The 23,166-nt window shown below is 50.2% G+C and overlaps 1 protein-coding gene across 2 annotated transcripts in view; it reads right to left on the minus strand.

The window, feature by feature from the left end:
- Positions 1-1,058: 1,058 nt before the first annotated feature.
- KAZN (kazrin, periplakin interacting protein) overlaps positions 1,059-23,166 on the minus strand; it is a 518,556-nt gene continuing 496,448 nt past the window's right edge. For both annotated transcript variants that reach the window (XM_010378254.1, XM_010378255.2), the window contains exons 9-15: positions 22,948-23,153; positions 22,385-22,503; positions 15,250-15,481; positions 13,555-13,656; positions 12,826-12,992; positions 4,095-4,209; positions 1,059-1,623 (exon numbers count right to left, since the gene is read on the minus strand). In XM_010378254.1, the coding sequence (XP_010376556.1) occupies positions 1,459-1,623; positions 4,095-4,209; positions 12,826-12,992; positions 13,555-13,656; positions 15,250-15,481; positions 22,385-22,503; positions 22,948-23,153 (1,106 nt within the window). In that variant the 3' untranslated portion in view covers positions 1,059-1,458. The remainder of the gene's footprint in view (positions 1,624-4,094; positions 4,210-12,825; positions 12,993-13,554; positions 13,657-15,249; positions 15,482-22,384; positions 22,504-22,947; positions 23,154-23,166) is intronic.

Raw genomic sequence — 23,166 nt, forward strand, 5'->3', positions numbered from 1 at the left:
CATCTGGTCAATGAATTGAAGCCCAAAGGCTTGGGTCAAACTGGTTTTCAACGCTGTGCTCATGGGATTTATATGTTTCTTGAGCCCTGTTGGGGGCCTCTTGGCAGGTCTGAACATTAAACATTTCTTTTCCTCCTTTTGCACACTGCTCCAACCAAAACAGAGTTGGAGAGAACTAGCTCTATGTCATTTCTGTGTTGTAAATGGGAAATTAGCTACCCCATAACTTCCCATTGTCTCCTGAGAGGTTACAAAGTGTGTTACAGATATTAGCAAGTGTTAATCCTCACGATGTCCCTGGGAGGGAACCAGAAGTATCATAGATGAAGACATTGAGGCACAGAGAGGTGAGGCCACTGGGAAGAAGCCACACAGCATAACAGTGGCAGGTCAAGAAAAGGGCTGAGGTTCTCCCCACCAACACCGAATGATTTTGATTTTGCTCTGTGGAGTTTGTGTCTCGGTTAGGACATTGGTGAGCTATGTCACCTATGTTTCAGGTGACAGGGACATCACAACAAAGGTTTGCTGGGTTAACAATGTCCAGCATTTCCCTGCCCTAGACCCCAAACTCCTCGCCACACTCCATACCATTGTCATTGGGTTCAACAAAGCCAAGACACAAGCCAGAGATTCACCATATGGGGCCATCGGTCATCCCTGATCCTGTTATCCCAATAGCTTTCATTCTGGTGATAGGATATCTGCATCTCCTAGAAATGTGGCTGCTAAGCCCCACCCCTGCACAGATCATTCACCGGCTCCCCACTCAGCGTAGCCACTCCTGGGTGAGTCAGCGAACAGCTCTTCAATACGTCCACCCCCATGTGTCACGGAGTTTTTCAGGTGGAAGGAATGATCAGCCCCCATTCTGCATTCTCCCAGGAGAGATTCAGTGAGACAAGTCAGGACCCAAGTTCTCAGTCAGGGAGGGTAAAGATGCTGCAGCCGAGAGTCCCCCAACCCCCGCCCTGTCCGATGTCTTAGCAAGAGGCAGCACTTCCTGCACCGGCTCTTCTAATGGACTGAGTGCTGGCGTGTGGGGTTGGGGTCCCCCCGCTCCCCCTGGAAGGGTGTTTTGGGAAACTGTGGACCTCTTCCCACCTTGGCAGCTCAGTTTAAGGCTCCAGGGACTGCTTGGCTGCTCCAGTGATGGTCACTCTGAGGTGGAGCCTGTGTATCTTGGATGGAGGCAGGGCTGGACACTGTGACAGGTCCTCTGGGCCAATCTCCAGTTAAGCAGGAAAGTCCATGGCCCACCCAAGACAGGTGGGCTGGTGTCTTCTCTCTCCTGGGAGCTGTGGAGCTGAAACCACACAGTCTGTTGGGATATTGCCCAGGAGCAGGGGACATCCTCAGCCTGCGGCTGCTATGTACAGTGGGAACGGCACCTGGGGCCATCTGGCTTCTCTTCCTTCCTGGGTCTCCCATGTAGGGTCTGGCGGAGCCACCAGTTCCTTACACGTTGGTGACCTCCAGGCTGTTGTAGCCTTCCAGACGGCACTGTTCCAGCCTGCTCTGGGCGTCATCGTCTCCGCAGTCTTCGTTTTGAAGAGAGCCATAGTCATCATGGAAATCGGGATCTTTGCTGCTGAAACCCCTTCCTATCTTCCCCAGGGGCAGCTGAGAAGACAAGAATATGATCAAAGGACAGGAAGAAGAGAAACAAGAATTAAGAATGAAGTTCTGGGAAAGGTCTCCAATTCTAATTGCTGTGTGATTGAGTAACTCACTTAACCTGTGTGTGCTCCCCCTATTAGTAATAATACTCCCTGCTCAGGGAGGCTGAGGGGAGTCTGTGAATGACCCTTAGGGAAGAGCTTTGTGTCCCCCCGCCCCCGGAAGGATTCAGCTGGTTACCAAGGGTGAAGACAAATATCATTGGTCTGATTATTCCTGATTCACAATAGCCTCCTTCTTTCCTCCTTGGTGGGTGGAGAGTTGAGGAAGTGTGTCCTGGAGACTACCTGTGAGAATGTCTGAGCAGGCCCATGAGGTCTGACTGCCCTCCCAAGTCAAGGAGACAGCCTGGTGTGGCAGAAAGAATGTGCGTTTTGGAGACTCATAGACCCAGGTTCAGATCCCTGCTCTGCCACTTCCCAGCTGTGTGACCTTGGACAAGTCACTTCCCCTCTCTGAGCCCATTTTCTCAGCTACAAAATGGGAATGGTAGTTTCTAACTCCCAGGTTTGTTGTAAAAAGTAAAGTCCCACCAGTCTGGCCAACATGGTGAAACCCAGCCTCTCCTAAAAATATAAAAATTAGCTGGCTGTGGTAGCGAGCTCCTGTAGTCCCTGCTACTCAGGAGGTTGAGGCATGAGAATCACTTGAACCCAGGAAGCAAAAGTTGCAGTGAGCTGAGATCGCGCCACTGCACTCCAGCCTGAAAGACAGAGTGAGACCCTGTCTCAAAAAAAAAAAAAAAAAAAGTCAAGTCCCATCTGCAAAGCACATAGCAAGTGCTTGCACCGAGTAGATACTTGATGAATAGTAACTATTATTATCACACACAGTAGGCCTTCAAAATACCTCTCTCTTAACTATTATTATCACACACAGTAGGCCTTCAAAATACCTCTCTCAACTGTTATTATCATACACAGTAGGCCTTCAAAATACCTCTCTTAACTGTTATTATCGCACACAGTAGGCCTTCAAAATACCTCTCTCTTAATTTATTATCGCACCCAGTAGGCCTTCAAAATACCTCTCTCTTAACTGTTATTATCGCACACGGTAGGCCTTCAAAATACCTCTCTCAACTGTTATTATCATACACAGTAGGCCTTCAAAATACCTCTCTCTTAACTGTTATTATCGCACACAGTAGGCCTTCAAAATACCTCTCTCTTAATTTATTATCGCACCCAGTAGGCCTTCAAAATACCTCTCTCTTAACTGTTATTATCACACACGGTAGGCCTTCAAAATACCTCTCTCAACTGTTATTATCATACACAGTAGGCCTTCAAAATACCTCTCTCTTGACTGTTATTATCACATACAGTAGGCCTTCAAAATACCTCTCTCTTAACTATTATTATCACACACAGTAGGCCTTCAAAAATACTTCTCTCTTATTGCACACATCTCTGTGTTAAAGTAGTCACTTTAGTGCTTTGTAACTATTTATTTGACTGCATTTCTTTCCAGACCAGTGTTTCCCGATCTTCTTTTTTTATTATTATTGCTCCCTAAGGAGACGTTTTAGACAGTTTTTTCCTAATTGCACCCCTGCTGTGAAACTTTAATGCCACAGACATACTACGCCTCTGCTTGTGTACCATATGTACATTTGTGCTTTTACACAGAAAGAATAAGAATTTTTGCCACTGCCTCCACCCCCCACCTCCACCAAAACAAATTTTCGCTCCTTTGGGGGCAATATTAGTTCCAATTACTAGAGTGCATGTTCTAGAATGGAGCTTCTTAAGGGTAAAGTGGCAATGTATTCATGTTTATGAATGAATGGGGATCATACATTCTTCAAATGGAAGACGTTGTGGACTACCCAGTTCTGCCATCTGTGTCTGTGCATTTCCATTGAGGAATCTGTGTCAGTTGGAGTCTGTGCAATCGGACCTGAATTGCATGTGTTTTCATACTGTTTGGTTGGAGTCACCAGAGGTTCATCTTTGCTATTGGTCACGTCACTGAAGTCCCAAATCGAAATCAGTGATCAGGGCTCAGAGTTTGGGGCTGCACTGGAACCCTGTGGACAGCCTGGCTGAATGCAGGATCCACCTCACACCAGAGATCTCCTTTTCCAGGAGGCCAAGGTGGGTCCCAGAATCTGCATGTTCAGCAATAGTCCCAGGTGACTCTGATGCAGGCAGGTGAGACCTGCACTTTGAGATCCAGGCGCTACTCGAAGCCCTGCGGGGGCTTTGTGCACTGTACCCAAAGCAACGTGAAGGTTCCTTGAAGGTACGTCCTGGATGCCCCCGTGACCCGGCCTGGCACTCCAACTTCACAGGCCAACACAGGAGCCACAGAGCTCCTGGGAGGAGGAAAAAAGACCTGCAGCTGGGAGGAGAAAAAAAGACCTTTTCCGGGCGTGCAGGACCCACAGGCAAACCCATCGAGTGACTTACCCGGCCAGCTTTGTACTTGAGACCGCTGCTGTTCTCTTCCTTTCCTGCCCGCGTGACGCTGGAGGCCCTGCCAGGGGGTGTTCCAAAACGCTCAGCCTCCCGGATGCCTGTGGAGCTGGGGAGAGGCCCATTTTGAGTCAGCAGGGGAGGCTCAGTCACTTCCCCAGAGACATACGCACATTGGTGACAATGACCACAGCTGCTGAGACCGACTGATTCCCTCTCACTTGCCATCCTTGTGCTCAGCACTTAAGTAGTGTGATTCTCACAACGGGCCTGGGGCTTGGGACTGCCAGCCCAGCATTATAGAGAGGGAAAGGAGGCCAGAGACAGCAAGCAATTTGCCCAAGACGACACAGCTGTAAGCAGCAGAAACGGGCCTCCGATACTCCAAAGTCTTGCTCTTAACTCTTCAGTGTACTGCGAACCTTACTGCAACAGACTAGAGATGAGTATCTCAGCATGATAGCTAATTAGCTGTGCTTGGAGAAGCATGAGGAGTCTCCCCTGCTCTGAATTTGCAATCTGTGTCGCCCACCTGACTTTCTGCCTGAAGTTGCCCCCATGACTCCCTTCTTTGTGCAAAAGCATTGAAGCTTCTGTTAGAATAGGATTTGGCCAACTACAGCCTGCCTGCAGGTCAAATCCAGCTGGCCGACTGATTTTATAAATAAAGTTTTATTGGAACTCAGCTGTGCCCATTTGCTTACGTGTTGTCTATGGCTGCTGTCTTACTATAAGGACAGAGTTGTAGACTTTTGACAGAGGCTCTCAGATCCTAACATATTCACTATCTGGCCTTTTACAGAAAAAGTCTGCATATCAATGCTGTAGATAAACAGAGTCGGGACAAGAGGGCTGGCCTGGAGCCAGAAGTCACTACGGAGGTAAACTCATTAAAAGAAATGAAACTTCTAGCCGGGCATGGTGGCTCAGGCCTGTAATCCCAGCACTGTGGGAGGCCAAGGCGTGTGGATCACTTGAGGCCAGGAGTTTGAGACCAGCCTGGTCAACATGGCAAAACCCCATCTCTACTAAAAGTACAAAAAGAATTAGCTGGGCATGGTGGTGCACACCTGTAATCCCAGTTACTCGGAGGCTAAGGTTGAACCTCAGGAGAATCACTTGAACCTGAGAGGTGGAGGTTGCAGTGAGCTGAGATCGTGCCACTGCACTCCAGCACAAGACCCTGTTTCAAAAAAAAAAAAAAAAAGAAAAAAAAAAAAGAATCTTCTAGCATCCTTTAAGCTGCCTCAGAGAAGTTCTTCGTCTTCTGGGGCAAATTTTGCTGAGAAAGTTCAAGGGAGGGGAGTGGTGTGTAGGAGACAGCACTGATTGAATGGCAAATGAGCTACGTTCTCAAACCCATGGGTTCCACAGGCTTCCACATAACAGTGAGGCCCTTGCTCAGTGGTGGGTCAGGAAATGAGGTCTTCACGAATGGACCCTCTCCTCCACCTGGAGACGAGATTCCCCAGGTCCAGTGGGGAAGCAGCTGTAATTGCAGAAGCCACAAAATGTAAATTCAGGCGGCTGGCTGTTTGCTCTCTGGTACAGAGGGGTGCTGGAGCCCCAGCTCATGGAACACGAGCAGTCATATGAGCCTGGGAGAGCCTCAGGGGTCCCATCTCTTATTTTCACTGAAGAAGAGACAGAAGACCAAAGAGAGGGTGTGTCTTGTCTGAAGATACACAAGACACCTAGTGGCAGGGATGGAAATTGAACTTGGGCCTCTGGGATGAAGGTCTAGACCACGGCCTTCCCACCTTGGGATTTAGGGTAGGACAGTGGTCGCACATGTGGGCTCCATGTCAGCAGCCTGGCTCGATGCCTCAGCATAGCCTGGGCTGTGTGCTGAGCAGAGTGGGGTTAATAACAGAACTTCCTCCTTAGGTCACTGTGAGGACTAAATTAGGGGATACACACAAATACACACACACACACAAACACATATGCACACACAAAGACACATACACACAAATACACACAACACACAAATACACACACATGCACATATACACACATACACACAAACACACATATACACACAAACACATATGCACACACATACACAAATATACACATAAACACATACAAACACAAACACACAAATACATACACAAATAAAAACACGTATGTGCACACACATACACAAATAAACAGACACGGCCGGGCGCGGTGGCTCAAGCCTGTAATCCCAGCACTTTGGGAGGCCGAGATGGGCGGATCATGAGGTCAGGAGATCGAGACCATCCTGGCTAATACGGTGAAACCCCCGTCTCTACTAAAAAATACAAAAAACTAGCCGGGCGACGAGGCGGGCGCCTGTAGTCCCAGCTACTCGGGAGGCTGAGACAGGAGAATGGCGTGAACCCGGGAGGCGGAGCTTGCAGTGAGCTGAGAGCCGGCCACTGCACTCCAGCCTGGGCGGCAGAGCAAGACTCTGTCTCAAAAATAAATAAATAAAAAAAATAAAAAAAATAAACAGACACATGCACACACAAATACACACACATACACACATACAATATGCACACACACAAATACACACAAACACATACACACACAAATACACACATACATATGCACATGCACACACACACATACACACGCAAGCACACATACACATATACATATATACACACATACACAAACACACACTAACATACACAAATACCACCTAAACATGCACACATACACAACACACATGCACACACACATACACAAATACACAGACACATACACAAATACACACACAAAAATACATACACACATACATATACACACATACACAAGCATACACACACGCATACACATATATACACACATACACAAAAGCACACACAAACATACACAAACACCACCTACGCATACATACACACACAACACACATATATACACATACACATACATACACACAAACATACACACACATATACACACAAACACACAAATACATACACACACACATCCATACACAAACATACACACACACACAAGCACACACACATGCACATACACATATATGTACACACATACACAAATACACACATACACAAACATACACAAGCATCACATATACATACAGACATACACCTACAACACACATATACACACACATACACAAACACACGTGTACACACAGACACACAAAAATACAAACACACACACATATACACAAACACACATACACACGGATATATACACACATATACACACAAACACACTCATACACAAGCATACACATATACACACAAACACATATACACACATATAAACACACAAACATACAAATACACACATATCTACACACACACACACACACCCATACATATACACACACACAAATATTAAGCTCTGAGTAACAATAGCAAGAGTAATTGCTACAATTACATCTTACTGTGGCCAACCAAGGCTTTGGGGACACAAACCTGGTCGTAGTTCCTGCTCAGCCGTTCCCTCCATATGTTCTGGTGCAAGTAGAACACCTTACTGGGCCTCAGTTTCCTTATCTGTACAATAAAGTCCAGTAAGCAGCCCTCGTCTTTTTTCTTCTCTGAGCGAGGGTCTCGCTCTGTTGTCCAGGCTGGAGTGCAGCGGTGCAATCTTGGCTTACTGGGCTCAGGTGATCCTCCCACCTCAGCCTCCCAAGCAGTTGGGACTACAGGTGCACACCACCACACCCAGCTAATTTTTGTATTTTGGGTAGAGACAGGGTTTTGCCATGTTGTCCAGCTCCTGGGCTCACGTGATCTACTGGCCTTGACCTCCCAAATTGCTGGGATTACAAGTGTGAGCCACTGTGCCTGGCCAGCCCTGGTCTAAACAAGCTACCCTATGCATAGAAAGTGGTTGTCTTTCTGTAGACAGAGAAGTACAGCGTGACCTTGGCCTCCACTGTGCCAAAATATCCTCCCTCCTCATTTTTTCCACAGTGGCTGAAATCCCCCCATCTAGGCCTTTGGATTAAATCCCATGAAAACATAAAAGCTCCAGGGATAAGCCAAGCACAGGGCCAAGGTCTTTGGAAGCTTTGAACCGACGTATTAAGTATTTCTAGTCACTTAGACCTCAAGGAAACGGTACACTGGAAGGAGAACTTTTGATGAGGGAACGTTGTGGAGAATGGCGCATCTCACTGGAATCTCCTGAGTCAATGTAGGGCACCCCGGGCACTAAATTGGCATCGTGGTGCAGGAAGGAAGGTTGGGGGGTGGGAGTCAACCTCTGCCAGCCGGGCCAGCCTGAGCATTGAGTCTCAACCCATTAACCTAGAATTTACAAGACTGGAGAGGCACAAGACGCTGTGCTGGAGAAAATGAATGGAAAGGAAAGAGTACTCGAGGGCCACCCACTGGGTGCTGGGCACACTGTCAGCTCCTTGCCACGGTGGCTCAGCAAACCCTCTGCAAAGCCCTGGGAAGAAGGGGTGATCGTCCTTATTGCAAGCTGAAAAAACCGTGGCTCTGAGAGGGTAAGGTTTTTGCCTAAAATCACACCGATGATGGTGGAGGAGCCAGAATGCAGCCTCAAAGGCCCCACTGGGCCCCATCGCACACAGGCCCACGCCTCTGGGCACTGAGCTGGTCCAGTGATGGGTCAGAGATGGTTTGAGGGTGGGGTGGGGCAGAATCTCATATGAGCTCAATGTGTCCTTCCACCCGCATGCGGGTGGCCTGCTGAGTGACCGGAGAATAAATGTTTTCCATCGCCTGTGTCTTGGGAAGCCTGTCGGCTGAGGAGGTGGGACAGGTGACAAGTTTCTCTTATTCTTTGTGTTTGAGGGTCAAGTCTATTTGAGTTTGTAATGGAATTGTTCTTCTCCATTGAAATGCTAATGAGAACGCTGGAGCTAACTGACAGAAGGGGACTTCCAGGCAGCTACTCCAGAGGAAATTGTTGACTGCACGGAGATTCTTCTGTCTCCAAATGAAGGCAAGGGCAGAAGCTCTCAGTTCCTGCTGGGCATCTATGTATCAAGCAGGCTGCATACAGTTTGCCTCCCTGAACCTTTGGAACAAAGCTACAAGGTCGGTATGGCTCATATTCCCATATTACAGAGGAAGAAACTGAGGCTCAGAGAGGTAAAACCTAAAACCACTAGCTCATGTTCAACACAGCAAGAAAGCAGTGATGCTGGGACTCGAACTCACATTGCAGCCATTGCCCTGCAGAGGAGGAATGGGAGGCAGTAGTGGTGGGGCTAAGGGTGGGTTTGGAATAAATCACTAATATTTATATTATTGGGTGTCTTACGGTGTACCGGTTCCTTTGCCAATTGCTTTATGCATTGTCTTATCTCATCTTGCCATCAACTCTTTGAGAGGCAGATACTGATTACCATACTCATTTTGCAAATGAGAAGAGTACAGTTCAGAGAGGTTAAGTAACTTGCCCAAGGTCACACAGCCAGGATCAGTGCTGCTGGGGTCTGAACTTGGGTTGCCTGGGGCTAGAGTGCCACAAGGCATTCTGGATGGATTTATGTCTTCACTTAGATGTCTATGAAACCAGTTTCTTGCCTGGATGGGAGCCAAAGCCTTTCTTTGATGAGCAGAGACCCTCAGAGATCTATTAAAAAAGGGAAAGAGAGAAAACCTGGAGTGGAAGCAGGCCCTGGGCTGGAACTCCACACCATCCACCTATGAGGTCTTCACCCATCTCTGTAAGCTTTGGGAGAGCAGGACATGGATCACTCAAGTGCCTGTGCACAGCAGGTGTTCAATGATTGTGGAGGGTGGCTTTTATGGCAAAAGGGGCACTATTCCAGCCTAGATCCCAGGGGAGAGAGATCAGTTCCAGAAAGAGCTTCTGACTAGGAGTAGAGACCTGGGTTCCAGTCCTGCTATGGTTCCAGTCCTGCTCCTCTGTGTGTCCTGTCCCTGACTCTTGTTTTAGTGACAAGACATATTGCCTTCAAGGCACATTTGGGGACTGATCATGCATTTTCATCAACATTTTTGTCTTGACTCCTCCAATCCCCTGGCAGGTGCCTTTGGGAAACCTCTGCTCCTTGCTGCATCCTTCCTGCCCACTGGTTTTATTCTCCAGGTCCTTAATGCACAGTCCTATGACTGATGCATTGTTGGCGCTGGACCAAGGATGATCGGGCGATGCAGGAAGTCAGTGTGTGTCAAAGCAGATACCACGAGACCATGGCAGAGACTTCTCCTTGGTGCCTTTGGGTCATGTGCATTGTCAAAGTTGTGGGAGGAGGCTAGAGATGATGTCATATTGGGAGCCATAAGCTCCTGGTGAATGTGGAGCCTGGACAGAGTCATTTCCCTCTTATCTTATCATTGGGAGGTTCATTGCTTCTGTCTCATTCTTGAAGGAGTCCCTGCCCTACCACAAAATAAGAACCCACCCTATTTGTCCCCACCAGGCCCTTCTTTGGTGCTCCCTAACTAGTCTTTGACAGTCCTGAACACACCTGTCACCTTGTGGGTGGTCAAGGGTTTAATCAGATACACGAATGCCTGCTAATATTTAGCTAGAGCCATCTCTCCAGGGCTCAGAAAAAAGTTTGTTACAGATCATGTGGCTCCAGAAGGGAGGTCAGGGAAAGAGGATAATTCTGAGGAGAAAAGGCTTTTCCCTGTGTCTTTTGATTCATGGCTCCTGGAAGAGGGTTTTGTTTTGTTTTTCTGTTTTGTAGAGATGGACCCTCGCTCTGTTACCCAGGCTGGAGTGCAGTGGCATAATCATAGCTCACTGCTGCCTCACACTCCTGGGCTCAAGTAATCCCCAGCCTCAGCCTCCTGAGTAGCTGGGATTATATGGTGCATTCCACAACCTCCAGGTAATTTTTTAAATTTTTAGTAGAGACAAGGTCTCGCTCTGTTGCCCAGGCTGATCTTGAACTCCTGGGCTCAAGTCTCCTCCTTCCTCGGCCTTCCAAAGTGCTGAGATTGCAGGCATGAGTCACCATGCCTGGCCTAAAATAGAGTTCTTATCAAACATTGTCTCCATAAGAACCACCCCAAAATGCTAAAAATGTAGATCCCTGTGTTCTGTCAGCAGATACTGGTCCTGCAAGTCTGAGGCAGGACCAGGGAATCTGCATTTTACAATAGCTTCAGTGATTCTGCTTCAGGGGTCTGTGGGCCTCACTTTGAGAACAGCGTGGGCGTCAGCCTGCCAGTAGGGAAGAGCAGCCCAGGACACCTGGACCCTGCCATACCTGCACAATTTTTCCTTAAGCCTCAGTTTCCCCACCTGTATAACATGGGGAGTGGCCCAGCTGCTCCCTAAGGCTCCATGTGGTTTGGGGGTTCAGCACTCAGGCCTGAGTTAGGGAGCCCCACAGTGAAATCTGGGCTCTGTCAATGAAATCAACAAACCTTTAGATAGGCTGATTAAAAAAAAAAAAAGAACAAAATTCAAACTCAGATCACTAAAACCAGGAGTGAGTGAATGAGAGAATATGACTACCAACTTTACATATACGAGGCATTATAAGATAAAAAGTATATGATCAACTGCATGCCACCAAATAAGCTAACCTAGATCAAATGGACAAAATCCTAGAAAGATATAAGCTACTGAAACTGCCTCAAGAAGAAATAGAAAATCTGATAGACCTCTAACAAGTGAAGAGATTGAATTAGAAGTCAAAAAGCTTCCCAGAAAGAAAAGCCTAAGACCAGATGGCCTTCACTGGTGAATTCTACCAAATGTCTAAAGAATAATGAACACCAAACCTTCCAAGCTTTTCCGAAAACCAGAAGAGGAGAGAATACTTCCCAATTCATGCTATGAGGCCTTTATTACCCTAATAACAAAATCAGACAAAAACGTCACACGGAGGGAAAACCATAGACCAATATCCCTTGTAAAGATAGATGCAAATTTTTTTCAACAAAATACTAACAAAGTTAATCCAGCAATACATGAAAAGGATTATACACTGTGACCAAGTGAAATTTATCTGAGGAATGCAAGGTTGGTTTGACATATGAAATTCAATCAATATAATACACCATATTGATAGAATAAAGGTCAAATCTAGGATTTGCCACTTACTAGCTGTGTATCTTGGGCACATAGCTTGTACCTTTGAAGAAGTTTCTCCATCTATAAAGGAGGGATAGTGCTACTGATCTCTTGACGTTGCCAGGAGGATGAAATTAGATAGTTCACACAGCAAGTGTTCAATAAATGGTCATCTAACCCTAAGTGCATCATTTTAAGAAGAGAATCCACTGGGATGGGGACTGGTTTAAGCCCAGGTGTTCATTCTCTGGTCACTTTTCAGATGAGGGTACTAGGACAGGTGGGCTGATGTGGTCTGCTCACCTGGTCCATAAGCATCATTAATATGCTCATTCCTGACTCCAAACCTTTGTCCCCACATTTGCCCCACCTGGACCAACCAACTCAACCTATTAGGCCAATGCAAGTCCTCCCAGCTACACTCCACCTGCACGTGGCCTTTCTTTACACGTGCACTGCTTGCTGTCTCTTCTCTAAACACCTGGGTGTGTTTGGATTTAACATACACTTAATTCAACATCTGACTGCTCCTCTACCTCTTTCTAGTCTATGACCTTCAGGCGAAAGCACTTTGCTTCTCTGAGCCTTGGTTTCCTGATCTGTAAAAGGAGACCGCCATGGTGCAAAGAACAAATGAGAGGCCGTAAGTGATGGGCCAGGATGGGGAGCTGGACCATCTGCCTCCAAAGCCCTGAGCTATACTGTAGCCAGCAACCAGAGCCCGGCCCGTGCTCACTTGGCTGGGTGGAAGACGGCACTCATCTCCTCTGCCAGGTGTCTCCGGAGGATGTGTTTCCCACTGGGGATGCCCAGGGCAGTGGCCATGGCCTCAGCGTTGAATGTCGGCTCCAGCACCAGCACAGCCCCATGGACGCCGCTGTTGGTCAGGTTGTCTGCATACTCCTGGGGGCAAAGGCAGGGGGCTTGTTAGCCTGCAGTGGCCATGCTGCTGACCTGAGGGGGCTGCAGTTCCAAGTGGGGCTCTGTCCCCAACAGCAAGGGCTTGACCCCCTGGGGACCAGTTAATTTGCTGGTGAAGATGAACCCCTCCCCAGTTTTTTAGAGCCACAAGGGCAGAGACCTCCTGTTACTGAGATGGCTCCTGACCCTAGCAGGAAGTCATCAATATTTGTTAAATGAATCTCAACCCCACAGTTGCTTAGGAGAGTGGGGCTGGCACAGCCTCCCTACCCCGTGTGAGAAAAACATCATGACATGGGGCTTCTATTTGGAAGGTAAGCAGTTCCCTCCTCCTGAGTGACAGGAGGCAGGTAATTCTTGCTGGGCCTGGGTTAAGATGCTCCAGCCCACACAAAGGGGATATTAATTTGTGTGGGATTTGCCCATTGATTTGCATGAAATCTGCATATTGATTCATGTGCAGATTTGCATAAGATTTGCATATAGATTTGCATGGGATTTGCATGTATTTGAGAGCCATCTTGACCTCCACCATCACCCTCACCTTCAGGTCGATGTCTCGAACCCACTTGAGCACCCGCTGGTTGGTCCACACCACGGGGTCAATGTTCTGCGTCTCGCAGCGGGCCCGGCGCTCCTGGAGGGCCTTGTGGGGAGACAGTAGGTCACTCGGAGGGACAAGGGTTCATGCAGAGGGCATGTGTGGAATTGGGGCTCCCCGCACCTGTTTTTTTCCCCCATGACAGAGTCTTGCTCTGTCGCCCAGGCTGGAGTGCAGTGGTGCGATCTCTGCTCACTGCAACCTCCGCCTCCCAGGTTCAAGCAATTCTCCTGCCTTAGCCTCCCGAGTAGCTGAGATTACAGGCACTAACCACCACGCTGGGCTACTTTCTTTTTATATTTTTAGTAGAGAAGGGGTTTCACCAAGTTGGCCAGGCTGATCTCGAACTCCTGACCTTGTTTGTGATCCACCCACCCTGGCTTCCCAAAGTGCTGGGATTACTGGTGTGAGCCACCAGGCCCGGCCCCTGCACTTCTTTTTACATGTAACTGCTACGATCTCCCACATATGCCTCCTTGGCAGACTGGGGACCGAGGCCAGGGTCCGTGTCCTTGTCACTCCCTGTCCTCAGTGTGGCATGGGGAAGGCACTGCTGCTGTCCTCACTCCAAAAACAGGAAACTCTGACTTTGCCCAGAGCCACACAGTTGGCACATCTTGGAGTCTGAATGAAAATCCATGTTTGGCTGATTCCAAGTCGTCTCTAACCACCTCGCTGCCATATCGCAGGCTTCCCTGGGTCCCACAGGGACTGACCCCAGTGCACACAGTAGGTACACAGCAAATGCTTTTCAGTTGGTGTTTGAGAAGGGGGACAAAGGGCTGGAGGGTCCTCTCTTCTGTCCCTCTTCTGCCCCTGTATTGTTGGGCTCTGACATCACTCTAAGAAAAGTCAGCTACCCGGACTACCAGCCCCACAGTACCCAGCAGCTCAGGCCCCTGGCGACCTCTGCAGCAACCCGCGCCACCTCCCACCTGAAAGCCAGCACCCGACCCAACGGGACTCTCAGCAAGTCTGCTGCTACAGATCAGTCCTCCAGGCCTTCACCACGCTGTTCCCTCTGCTGAGTTGCTTTTCCCCTCATGTCTTCTACTGATCCCTGGGGTTCCTCCTTTGGGTCTCGATTTAGTTGTTGCTATCTCTGGGGAGCCGTCCCTGAGCCTGCTGGAGGCTTCTTCTCTGGGCTTTCTTTCTTCTTTCCTCTTTTTTTTTTTTAAACAGTAAACACTTAAAATTTTTTTTATTTTAATTTTGTGAGTATACATAGTATGTGTATCTTTCCTCGGTATTCATAAAACCCTGGGCTTCCCTCACTGGGACAATCTCCCACAATATTGGCACCACCAGCTTCCTTGTGGTTCTCTCTGGTAAGCTGTTAGCTCTCCAAGGATGAGGGCTCCCATTTCCCCTGCACTGAGCACAGTGCCTGGCCCGTGCCCAATAGGGGGTTGTTGGAAAGAAGGAGGAAGAGAAGATGGCTGGCTGGATGGATGGATGATGGATGGATAGGTAGATGGATGGACAGATGATCAATAGACCTTGGATGGCTGGATGATGGGTGGATGGGTGGACAGATGGATAGATGGGTGGTGGGTGGACAGATGAACAGACAGTAGATGCCAAGGGGGGAGGGGCGGGCAGTGGAAGGCACCCCCTGCCCCGCACCCCGGTCCTCACCTCCCTGCTGAAGTTCACTTGGTACAGCAGCTCGATCCCCAGCAGGATGCTGACCTGGTGGAACTTCTTGGACACGTTCAGGTGCTTCTCCAGGTCTCGCTTCATCAGGGAATTCAGCATCCGCCCATCAACCAGGTGGTTCTGGAAGGCCTGGGAGTACTGGGACAGGCCGATGTCATTCAGCCAGGCCTTGGCCACCCAGTGATGGTCCAGCTCGGCAGCTTTGGACAGGCTGAGGAGGAGACACAGCCAGAGAGTGGATGGGTGGGAAAAGGCAGCAGAAGCAGAGGGACTGGCAGGGATGGGTGGAGATGCAGAGAGAGGAAAAGCAATGGGGTGGGGGGAGTACCAAGAGATCCACAGAGACAGACATGGACAGGGATGAAGCCGAGAGATCAAGAGGGAAAAAGGATAAAAAAAGAGACAGAAAGAGCAGAGATGGGGAGAGAGGTGGATGGAGGAGGGAGACAGAGAGAGAGAAAGAGACACAGAAAGAGAGAACAAAGAGAGAAAGAGACAGAGAAGGAGAGAGAGAGACATTGAGAGAAAGGAGCGAGGGAGATAGAGAAGAACCAAGAAGAAGAGGTAGAGAGAGAGACAGAGAGACCGAGACTCAAGAACAGAAAGGGATCAACAGAAACAAACCAAAGGGAACAGGAGGAGAGAATCCCACACACAGATGCAGCGAGGGTGAGAAGGCGCAGGAGAGAATCCCACACACAGATGCAGCGAGGGTGAGAAGGCGCAGGAGAGAATCCCACACACAGATGCAGCGAGGGTGAGAAGGTGCAGGGGCGGGGAGCAGAAGGGCCATGTGTGGCGGGAGGCAGCACCTCTGGGGACCCCGCCCCTCCACCTAAGCCCCCCTCGTTTTCCTGGGGGCCTCCACAGCATCCCCAAGACCCACAAAGCCTGGGCTTGGCCCACCTGATCGGTGCATCCCTCCCCAGTGCTCTGCGGTCTGTTTTCCTGTTTCGGGGATGTTGGGTGTCCACTCAGGTGGGCCAGGCAGGTCCTAATCATGCGTGAAGAAGGCAGAGCTGCCGTCCTCGCTCTACAGATGGGATGTTCCGACTTTGCCTAGAGCCACATAGTGGCCTATCTTGGAGTCAGAATTAAAGTCCACGTTTGACTGATTACAAACCCTCTCTCTTACCACTGCACTGCCAGGTCTCAGATTTCCTTGTGCCCCACATAGAAATGACCCCTGTACCAGACGGGCGTGGTGGCTCATGCCTGTAATGCCAGCACTTTGGGAGGCCAACGCGGGCGGATCACAAGGTCAGGAGATCGAGACCATCCTGGCTAACACGGTGAAACCCTGTCTCTACTAAAAAAAAATACAAAAAATTAGCCGGGCCTGGTGGCAGGCACCTGTAGTCCCAGCTACTCGGGAGGCTGAGGCAGGAGAATGGCGTGAACCTGGGAGGTGGAGGTTGCAGTGAGCTGAGATTCCGCCACTGCACTGCAGCCTGAGTGACAGAGCGAGACTCTTTCAAAAAAAAAAAAAGAAAGAAAGAAAGAAAGAAGGAAAGAAAGAAGGAAGGAAGGAAGGAAAGAGAGAGAGAGAGAAAGAAAGAAAGAAAGAAAGAAGGAAAGAAAGAAGGAAAGAAAGAAAGAAAGAAAGAAAGAAAGAAAGAAAGAAAGAAAGAAAGAAAGAAAGAAAGAAAGAAAGTATACAGCAAGTGCACAAGTGCTTGAATTTTCAAGCGGGTGAAAGTGTGGCTATGCCTGGCTGTCATTCTGCTGCTCGCCACACAGCGGCAGCCTTGCAGAAGGAACGAGGGTCAGCACATCCCACCTGCAAGGGACTTTGCAAAATGCCCCAGGTCTTACAGGTGGGAGAGCGTTGGTCTAAGTGCGAGGTGCAGGGGGCCACAAAGGGACAGTGGTGTATGTGAAAGGGACAGTGGTGGGCTTGCAAAGCCACTCCATCCTGCTCCTGGGGCAGCAGCCAGAGACAGCTGGTCACGCCACCCTCCTGCTGAGGGTCTTGGGTGGGTCCTCTCTGTCCTTCCTGCCTTCATGCCTGGACATGCATTGAGCCTGCTGTGATCACCCTGCTGGGGTACATGCTGCCATACAGTGGGCTCCTCTTCCCTCCTAACCCCCTCCCCTCTTTCTCCAGGCACTCCTGTCTCTGTATTACCCATCTCCAGGGCTCTGGAAGGCACCCTTGAGGGAGGACTCCCAAATTCTCCACTGTCTTCTGAGCATCTAAGCTCTGGGCTCTTTTCTGAGCTCCTCTTTCTTCTCTTAGCCTCTAGCTGCCCTCTTAACGCCGCCTGGCTGTCACAGACATGTCATACTTAATGGCTCAGTTGTTCCCCTTCACTGTCAGTGTCACCGTCACCCAGGGGCCCTTCTCTGTCACCCAGCTCCCAAGCTGATAGCCCATCCTTGTCTATCGGTTACTCTGGTCAGTGCATCCTCCGTCCCCTTCTCTCCTTGTCCAGCTGTAGGCTGCAGCCATCTCTGGTGTGGGTTTCTGCCATTTCCCGCCTTTGCTTTCCTTCTATTCCACACCCCGCCAGGACCGCCAGGGGGTCCTTTAAAAATATCAGCCTGATCCTGCAGTGGCCTGCTTAACACTCTGTGGCTTCTCTTTGCAGGAATAAAATCGCAAGTCCTTTGAGTGGCCCACAAGGGTCACCCGCAAACGGCCCTGGCTGACTTCCCCTCCCCCAATGCACATGGGGCTTGGGCTCCTGGGGGCCATTTCCTGGAGGCACTGAGCTCTTCATCCTGCATTCCCCTCCCTGGTCCAGCTCCTTCCAGCCCTGCCCAGGGCTCAGCCCTCCTCATCCCTTGGGCGTCTAATCTCCCTTTTCTCTGAATTTGCTGTCTTAAGTTGCCCCCAAGTCTGCTCACTGTCCCTAGTGCTTTCCTTCAAAACTCTAATCACACATTGAATCTTAGCAAGTAACTGGTTTGGCCACTAGTTTATTTTCTCTCTTCTCCACCTTAGCAGATAAACTCTGTCAGGACAGAAACTGTGTTCACTGCCCAACAGCACAGTGCCACGCACACACTAGACACTGAATGAATGCTTGCTGGAAGAATGGCTAAGCGGAGGATGGGCTTGCAGCTTGGTTTCACTCTGCTTCCCTCTGCCCATCAGCCTCCCAGAACCACTTGGGTCTGCCGGGCTCACCTGTCTCCAGGCCTGTTCTCTATCCCACCCTCTTTCCCCGGTGAACTCCTATCGACTCTGCAGAGACGTCTGGGCTTCTGGAAGCCTTCCAAGACGTCATGCTGGGTCAGGAGCTCTTCTCTGTGCTGAAAGCCCTTGGGAGTCCCCATCCCTGGACCAGTCACACTGTAGTTCATGGTTACGCATCTGGCCAGCTGCCTCACTGGATGGTCAGCTCCTGGCGGGCAGGACTCGGGGGTAGCTTATCTGTGAATGTCCAGGGTCCCTTCAGGCTCAGAGTTCACACTCACCAGTGTTTGTCTCATCGTTGAATGTGTGGATGACAGAGCAGGGCTGGGTGAGCAGGTCATCTGCCCCAGTCCACCTGGAGGCTGCCCAGCTGGTGCTCCTGAACTGGAAGCTTCTGGTCCAAGACTACCTCCCTTCTAGGATGAAAAGGTCCTGGGGCAGTCCCCCTCCCAGTCCCTCAAGGGCTGGCCTCAGCCTTGTACAGAAGGATCCTTCTCTCGGGCAGGAGTTGGAGCCCACAGCCCTCTGAGTCAGAGGCCACTGAGCCAGGTTTGTCACTGATGGAGACTAGAATGACCTCCTCTCCTTTCTGAGGCAAGAGTTTGGTCAGCAAATCAACGGTGCAACAAGAGTTGCGGTGGAGAGCTGGGGAGGGGGCACCCCACTTAACCTACTCAAGAGAGGCCCATCCATAATCAGCGATCTCCATCTGCGTGCCCACAGTTAATGTGCTCCTGCCCTTCAGAAATGTTCTCTTTTCATTAACGGTGTCCCCATGGGGCCTCAGCTTGGTGATACGTTCCCAGCTGTTGGTTTGAGCTATTTATTGTAAGAGCCCAAGTTGAATAAAACAGCATGATTTTAAAAGGAATTCAGACATTTTATAAAATTTGTCACTGCCCCATCCCTGGACTGGAGCCAGATTAGACTCTGAAATCTGAGAACAGGCACAAAATTTAGATATTGTCTGGGTCACGGCACAGCACGGAAAACAGGAGGCTGTTCTGGTTCTACTACTTTTTAGCCCTGGGACCTTAAACCTCTGGGTCTCCGTTTTCTCCTCTGTAAAGTGGGGAGACTCGTGCTTGCCTCATGGAGTTGTAGGGACTAAAAGAGAGGAGAATGCAAAGCTCTTAACACAGGGTCTGGGACACACCTAGTGTTCCACAAACAGTAGTAATAGAAGCGGTCACTGTTCTTGTTTTTAACACAAAGGCAGCACGGGATACTGGAAAGGCAGCTGACTTTGAAGTCAGGTTTTTTGTAGTGTGACTTTATGCTCATGATTTCTCTACATCTAATTTTCGCCAACTTTATTTTTGAGACGGAGTTTTGCTCTTGTCACCCAGGCTGGAGTACAATGATGCAGTCCCGGCTTACTGCAACCTCTGCCTCCTGGGTTCAAGCAACTCTCCTGCCTCAGCCTCCTGAGTAGCTGGGAATACAGGTGCCCACCACCACGCCTGCTAATTTTTGTATTTTTAGTAGAAATGGGGTTTCACCATGTTGGTTAGGCTGGTCTCGAGCTCCTGATGTCAGGTGATCCACCTGCCTCAGCCTCCCAAAGTGTTGGGATTACAGGCGTGAGCCATCGTACCCGGACTTCTCTGTCTTTAAAATGGGAGTAAGCATGTCTATCCTGCATTGATGTTGTGAGGGTAAATAAAATGGTATCCATAAGGGGATGATGGGTTGGCAAGGGGTTGGTGGGTTTTGTCATTGATATTTTGTAGATAAGGTGACCAGTCCCAGAAAGGAAAACATCATGCCCGTGGTCACACAAGATGTCATGGCTGAAAATGGTCTCAAAGATGAACTCATTTAGAGTTCTTACCCCCAAGTCCATGGACCCCTGAAAGTGGGTGGGCCAGAGTCCCACCCACCAACCCAATGCAGTGAAAAGTTGTGAAGTTTTGTGTATTTCTTCTAGAGAAAGTGTCAAAAGCTCTTGTTAGATTCTTAAAGTGGCCATGATCCTCAAAAGTTTAAAAACCACTGTCCTAATTTAACTCTGTTCACTTCTCAGGTGGGAAAACAGTCCCAGAGAAGGCAAGGTCATGTGGCAAACTGGAGACAGGCCAGATTCCCACTGCGAATAGAAAACTTGAAATAAGGCCTCTGCCTCCACCAGGAAGCCCTAGGGGTGTCTAAGGGCTGGACTCCATGATCTCTGGGACCACAGACTCCTGGTTCCTGGAGGTTAACAGGGTGCCACTGTTAGGGATTAAATGTTTCCCTCCGCCCTCCCCCTCCCCAATTCGTATGCTGAAATCCTAACCTTCGATGTAATGGTATTTGGGTCTGGGGCCTTTGGGAGGTGATTAGATGAGGTCATAGGGGTGCTCTTCTTGATGGGATTATTGTCCTTACAGGAAGAGATCAGAGACATCACTCTCTCCCCATCCCTCTTCCTTCTTCCCCATGTGAGGACACAGCAAGAAGGTCGCCTTCTGCAAGCCAGGGAAGAGAGCCCTCCCCAGGTCCCAACCACGCTGGCATCCCGATCTTGGACTTCCAGCATCCAGAACTGTGAGACGTAAGTTGTTGTCTAAGCAACCCAGGTGGTGGCATTTTGTTATGGCAGCCCAAGCAGACTAAGACAGCCCTATTTAGGGGGAACCCAGGCAGTAGCCCAGACTCCTCCTCAAGTTTTCAAGAGGTGAAGCCGTCATCCCCACCCTGTTCAATGAACACAGGTAGTGTTTATGAACCCTGCTGGTTGTGGGGCAAGGGGGCAGGAGGGATTTCCAACTTGGGTGACCAAAGATGATGAGGGGATTCGGGGATGGCTTTAGGGGATTTGGCATGGAACTGGTTAGGAGGTGGGCGCTGAGTGTAAGGTGCTTTTGGGACCCTCAGGAGGGAGAGCCCAGCAGGGATTGCCCTCATGGCCCCCCTCCTCATCCCTCAGCCCAGCCCTGTCTCAGACGAGCCAGCGTCCTGATGGTGTCAATGAGGCCTGGCACCGTCTTGCTCTGAGTTGCTCCCTAACTTTCTGATCCAGTCTCACCTCAGTACTTTCTGCCACCCTAGAGTCATGCCAAGGGCCCCTCTCCTGCACACATATGGATTTGGTTTTCCTGTTTCCAAACCAGCCGATTTTCCACTCCAAACCCTGCTTCTAAAAAAAATCCCCTAAGCTCCTTCTGCAAATTATAGCGCACACCACCAGGTTTGATTAATTAACTACACAAAAATGATGGAGAAACCAGTGAAGGACATAATTATGCAAAACAAAAGTGTCAGATTTACAAAGCAAGTTCCTCCCCTCTCCATATTCTCAGAACGGGGTGGGGCGGGGTGGGGGTGGGGGTTCCTTCCCTTTACCCTGTAGCTGCCCCTGCTCTACAAATTTTGCTCACAGAAAGTTGGGAGAGAGGCAGGCAGGCGGGACGCAGAGCAGGAGTGGTATGAGAGGTGGGGGTGGGTGGCCTGCAGGGGTACACCTGATGGGAAGGCCCTGCGGCCACTCCTAGGTATGCTTGCCAAGAGAAGCCCCCTCCGCCCGGCCCGCTCCTCTATGGGAGAGGTTTCACTAAGCCCATTCATGTCTACTTGATCTCTGTCTGCCTCGGCTCTGCCTTGCACCGTCTTTCCTCACCCTGGAATGGTAAGAGCCAGGAGCAGACACCATTGCGGCCCAGTGTGCAGAGCCACTTGGGCTGGTCCCAGGAGGCAGAGGAGTGCTGGGGGGCTTGTGAGGCTCCCGCATTGGTTGCGGGTATACTAGGACCTTTGGGGCCTCTCATCTTACCCATGTGTCTGTCTCTCTATGGAGGGGGCTGGCCCAGAGCAGAGCTGGGGTGTGCCCAAGCCCCCTCATCAAGGGCATCCCCGGACCAACTTAGTCACACCCTGATGTCCCCCACCACCGGCCCAGCCCATAGTGCCCCGCTCACCCAACCTGTGTGACCAAATGCCTCAGGATGACTTTTCTCTCTCCTCCCTTGGGGCCCCTCGTGGTGGGCTCACCTGCGGCCTGCCTCGGCGTCACGGTAGTCCTCGATGGCCAGGCGCAGCTTGCGCCGGTGCAGAGAGCTGCATACACCCAGGCCCAGCTGCAGATCCTCGTCACTCAGGCTCAGCAGCACCTGCCCCCCGGGGAGGGAGTGTCATATGGGGGCTGGGACAGCTGCCAGCAGGGTTCCTGCCCTAGAGGGGGTCTGTTGGCATGGGGTTCCTTTGTCATCTGCTGCCCACCTTTCATACAGTGGGGCCAGCGCACATGGAAACCTCTACAACTCTGAGGCGGGGTGGAATCCCTGTTCAGGCAGAAACAGCCCTTTCCCTTTGGCAGGTAAAGGAAGCTTGGGTCCGTTTTCAGGATGAGGCAGCTGAGGCTCAGAAAGGCTCTCTGCCTTGCCAGGGAGGCACAGTGATTGAGAAGGTACATCGGAGACCGATTGCATTGGCTAGCTCCTAGATTGCACCTTCCTCTGACTCCAGGGTAGGAGTGGGGGGCAGGCCAACTTCTGGGTGCACAAAGTTCACAGAGGGCGTGGGGGGCATCTCATAGGAGGCCCGGAGTTGCCTACCTTCCCACTCTTCACGTTCTCCGCACAGGCCTTGACGTACATAGGCATGGCCATCACCACCTCCAGCCAGGCCTGGACGGTGCCCGCCTTCCAGTGCGACATAGGGGTGGTCCTCACCAGCTCCACCTGCTGCAGCCGGTCCATCTGCTCCTCGCCTTCCGACAGGCTGAGGCTCTGCCGCGTGGGGCTGCACTGGCTGTCCGAGTCTGCAACACACAA

This window comes from Rhinopithecus roxellana, chromosome 12, assembly GCF_007565055.1.
Source record: "Rhinopithecus roxellana isolate Shanxi Qingling chromosome 12, ASM756505v1, whole genome shotgun sequence".
NCBI classification, from domain to species: Eukaryota; Metazoa; Chordata; class Mammalia; order Primates; family Cercopithecidae; genus Rhinopithecus; species Rhinopithecus roxellana.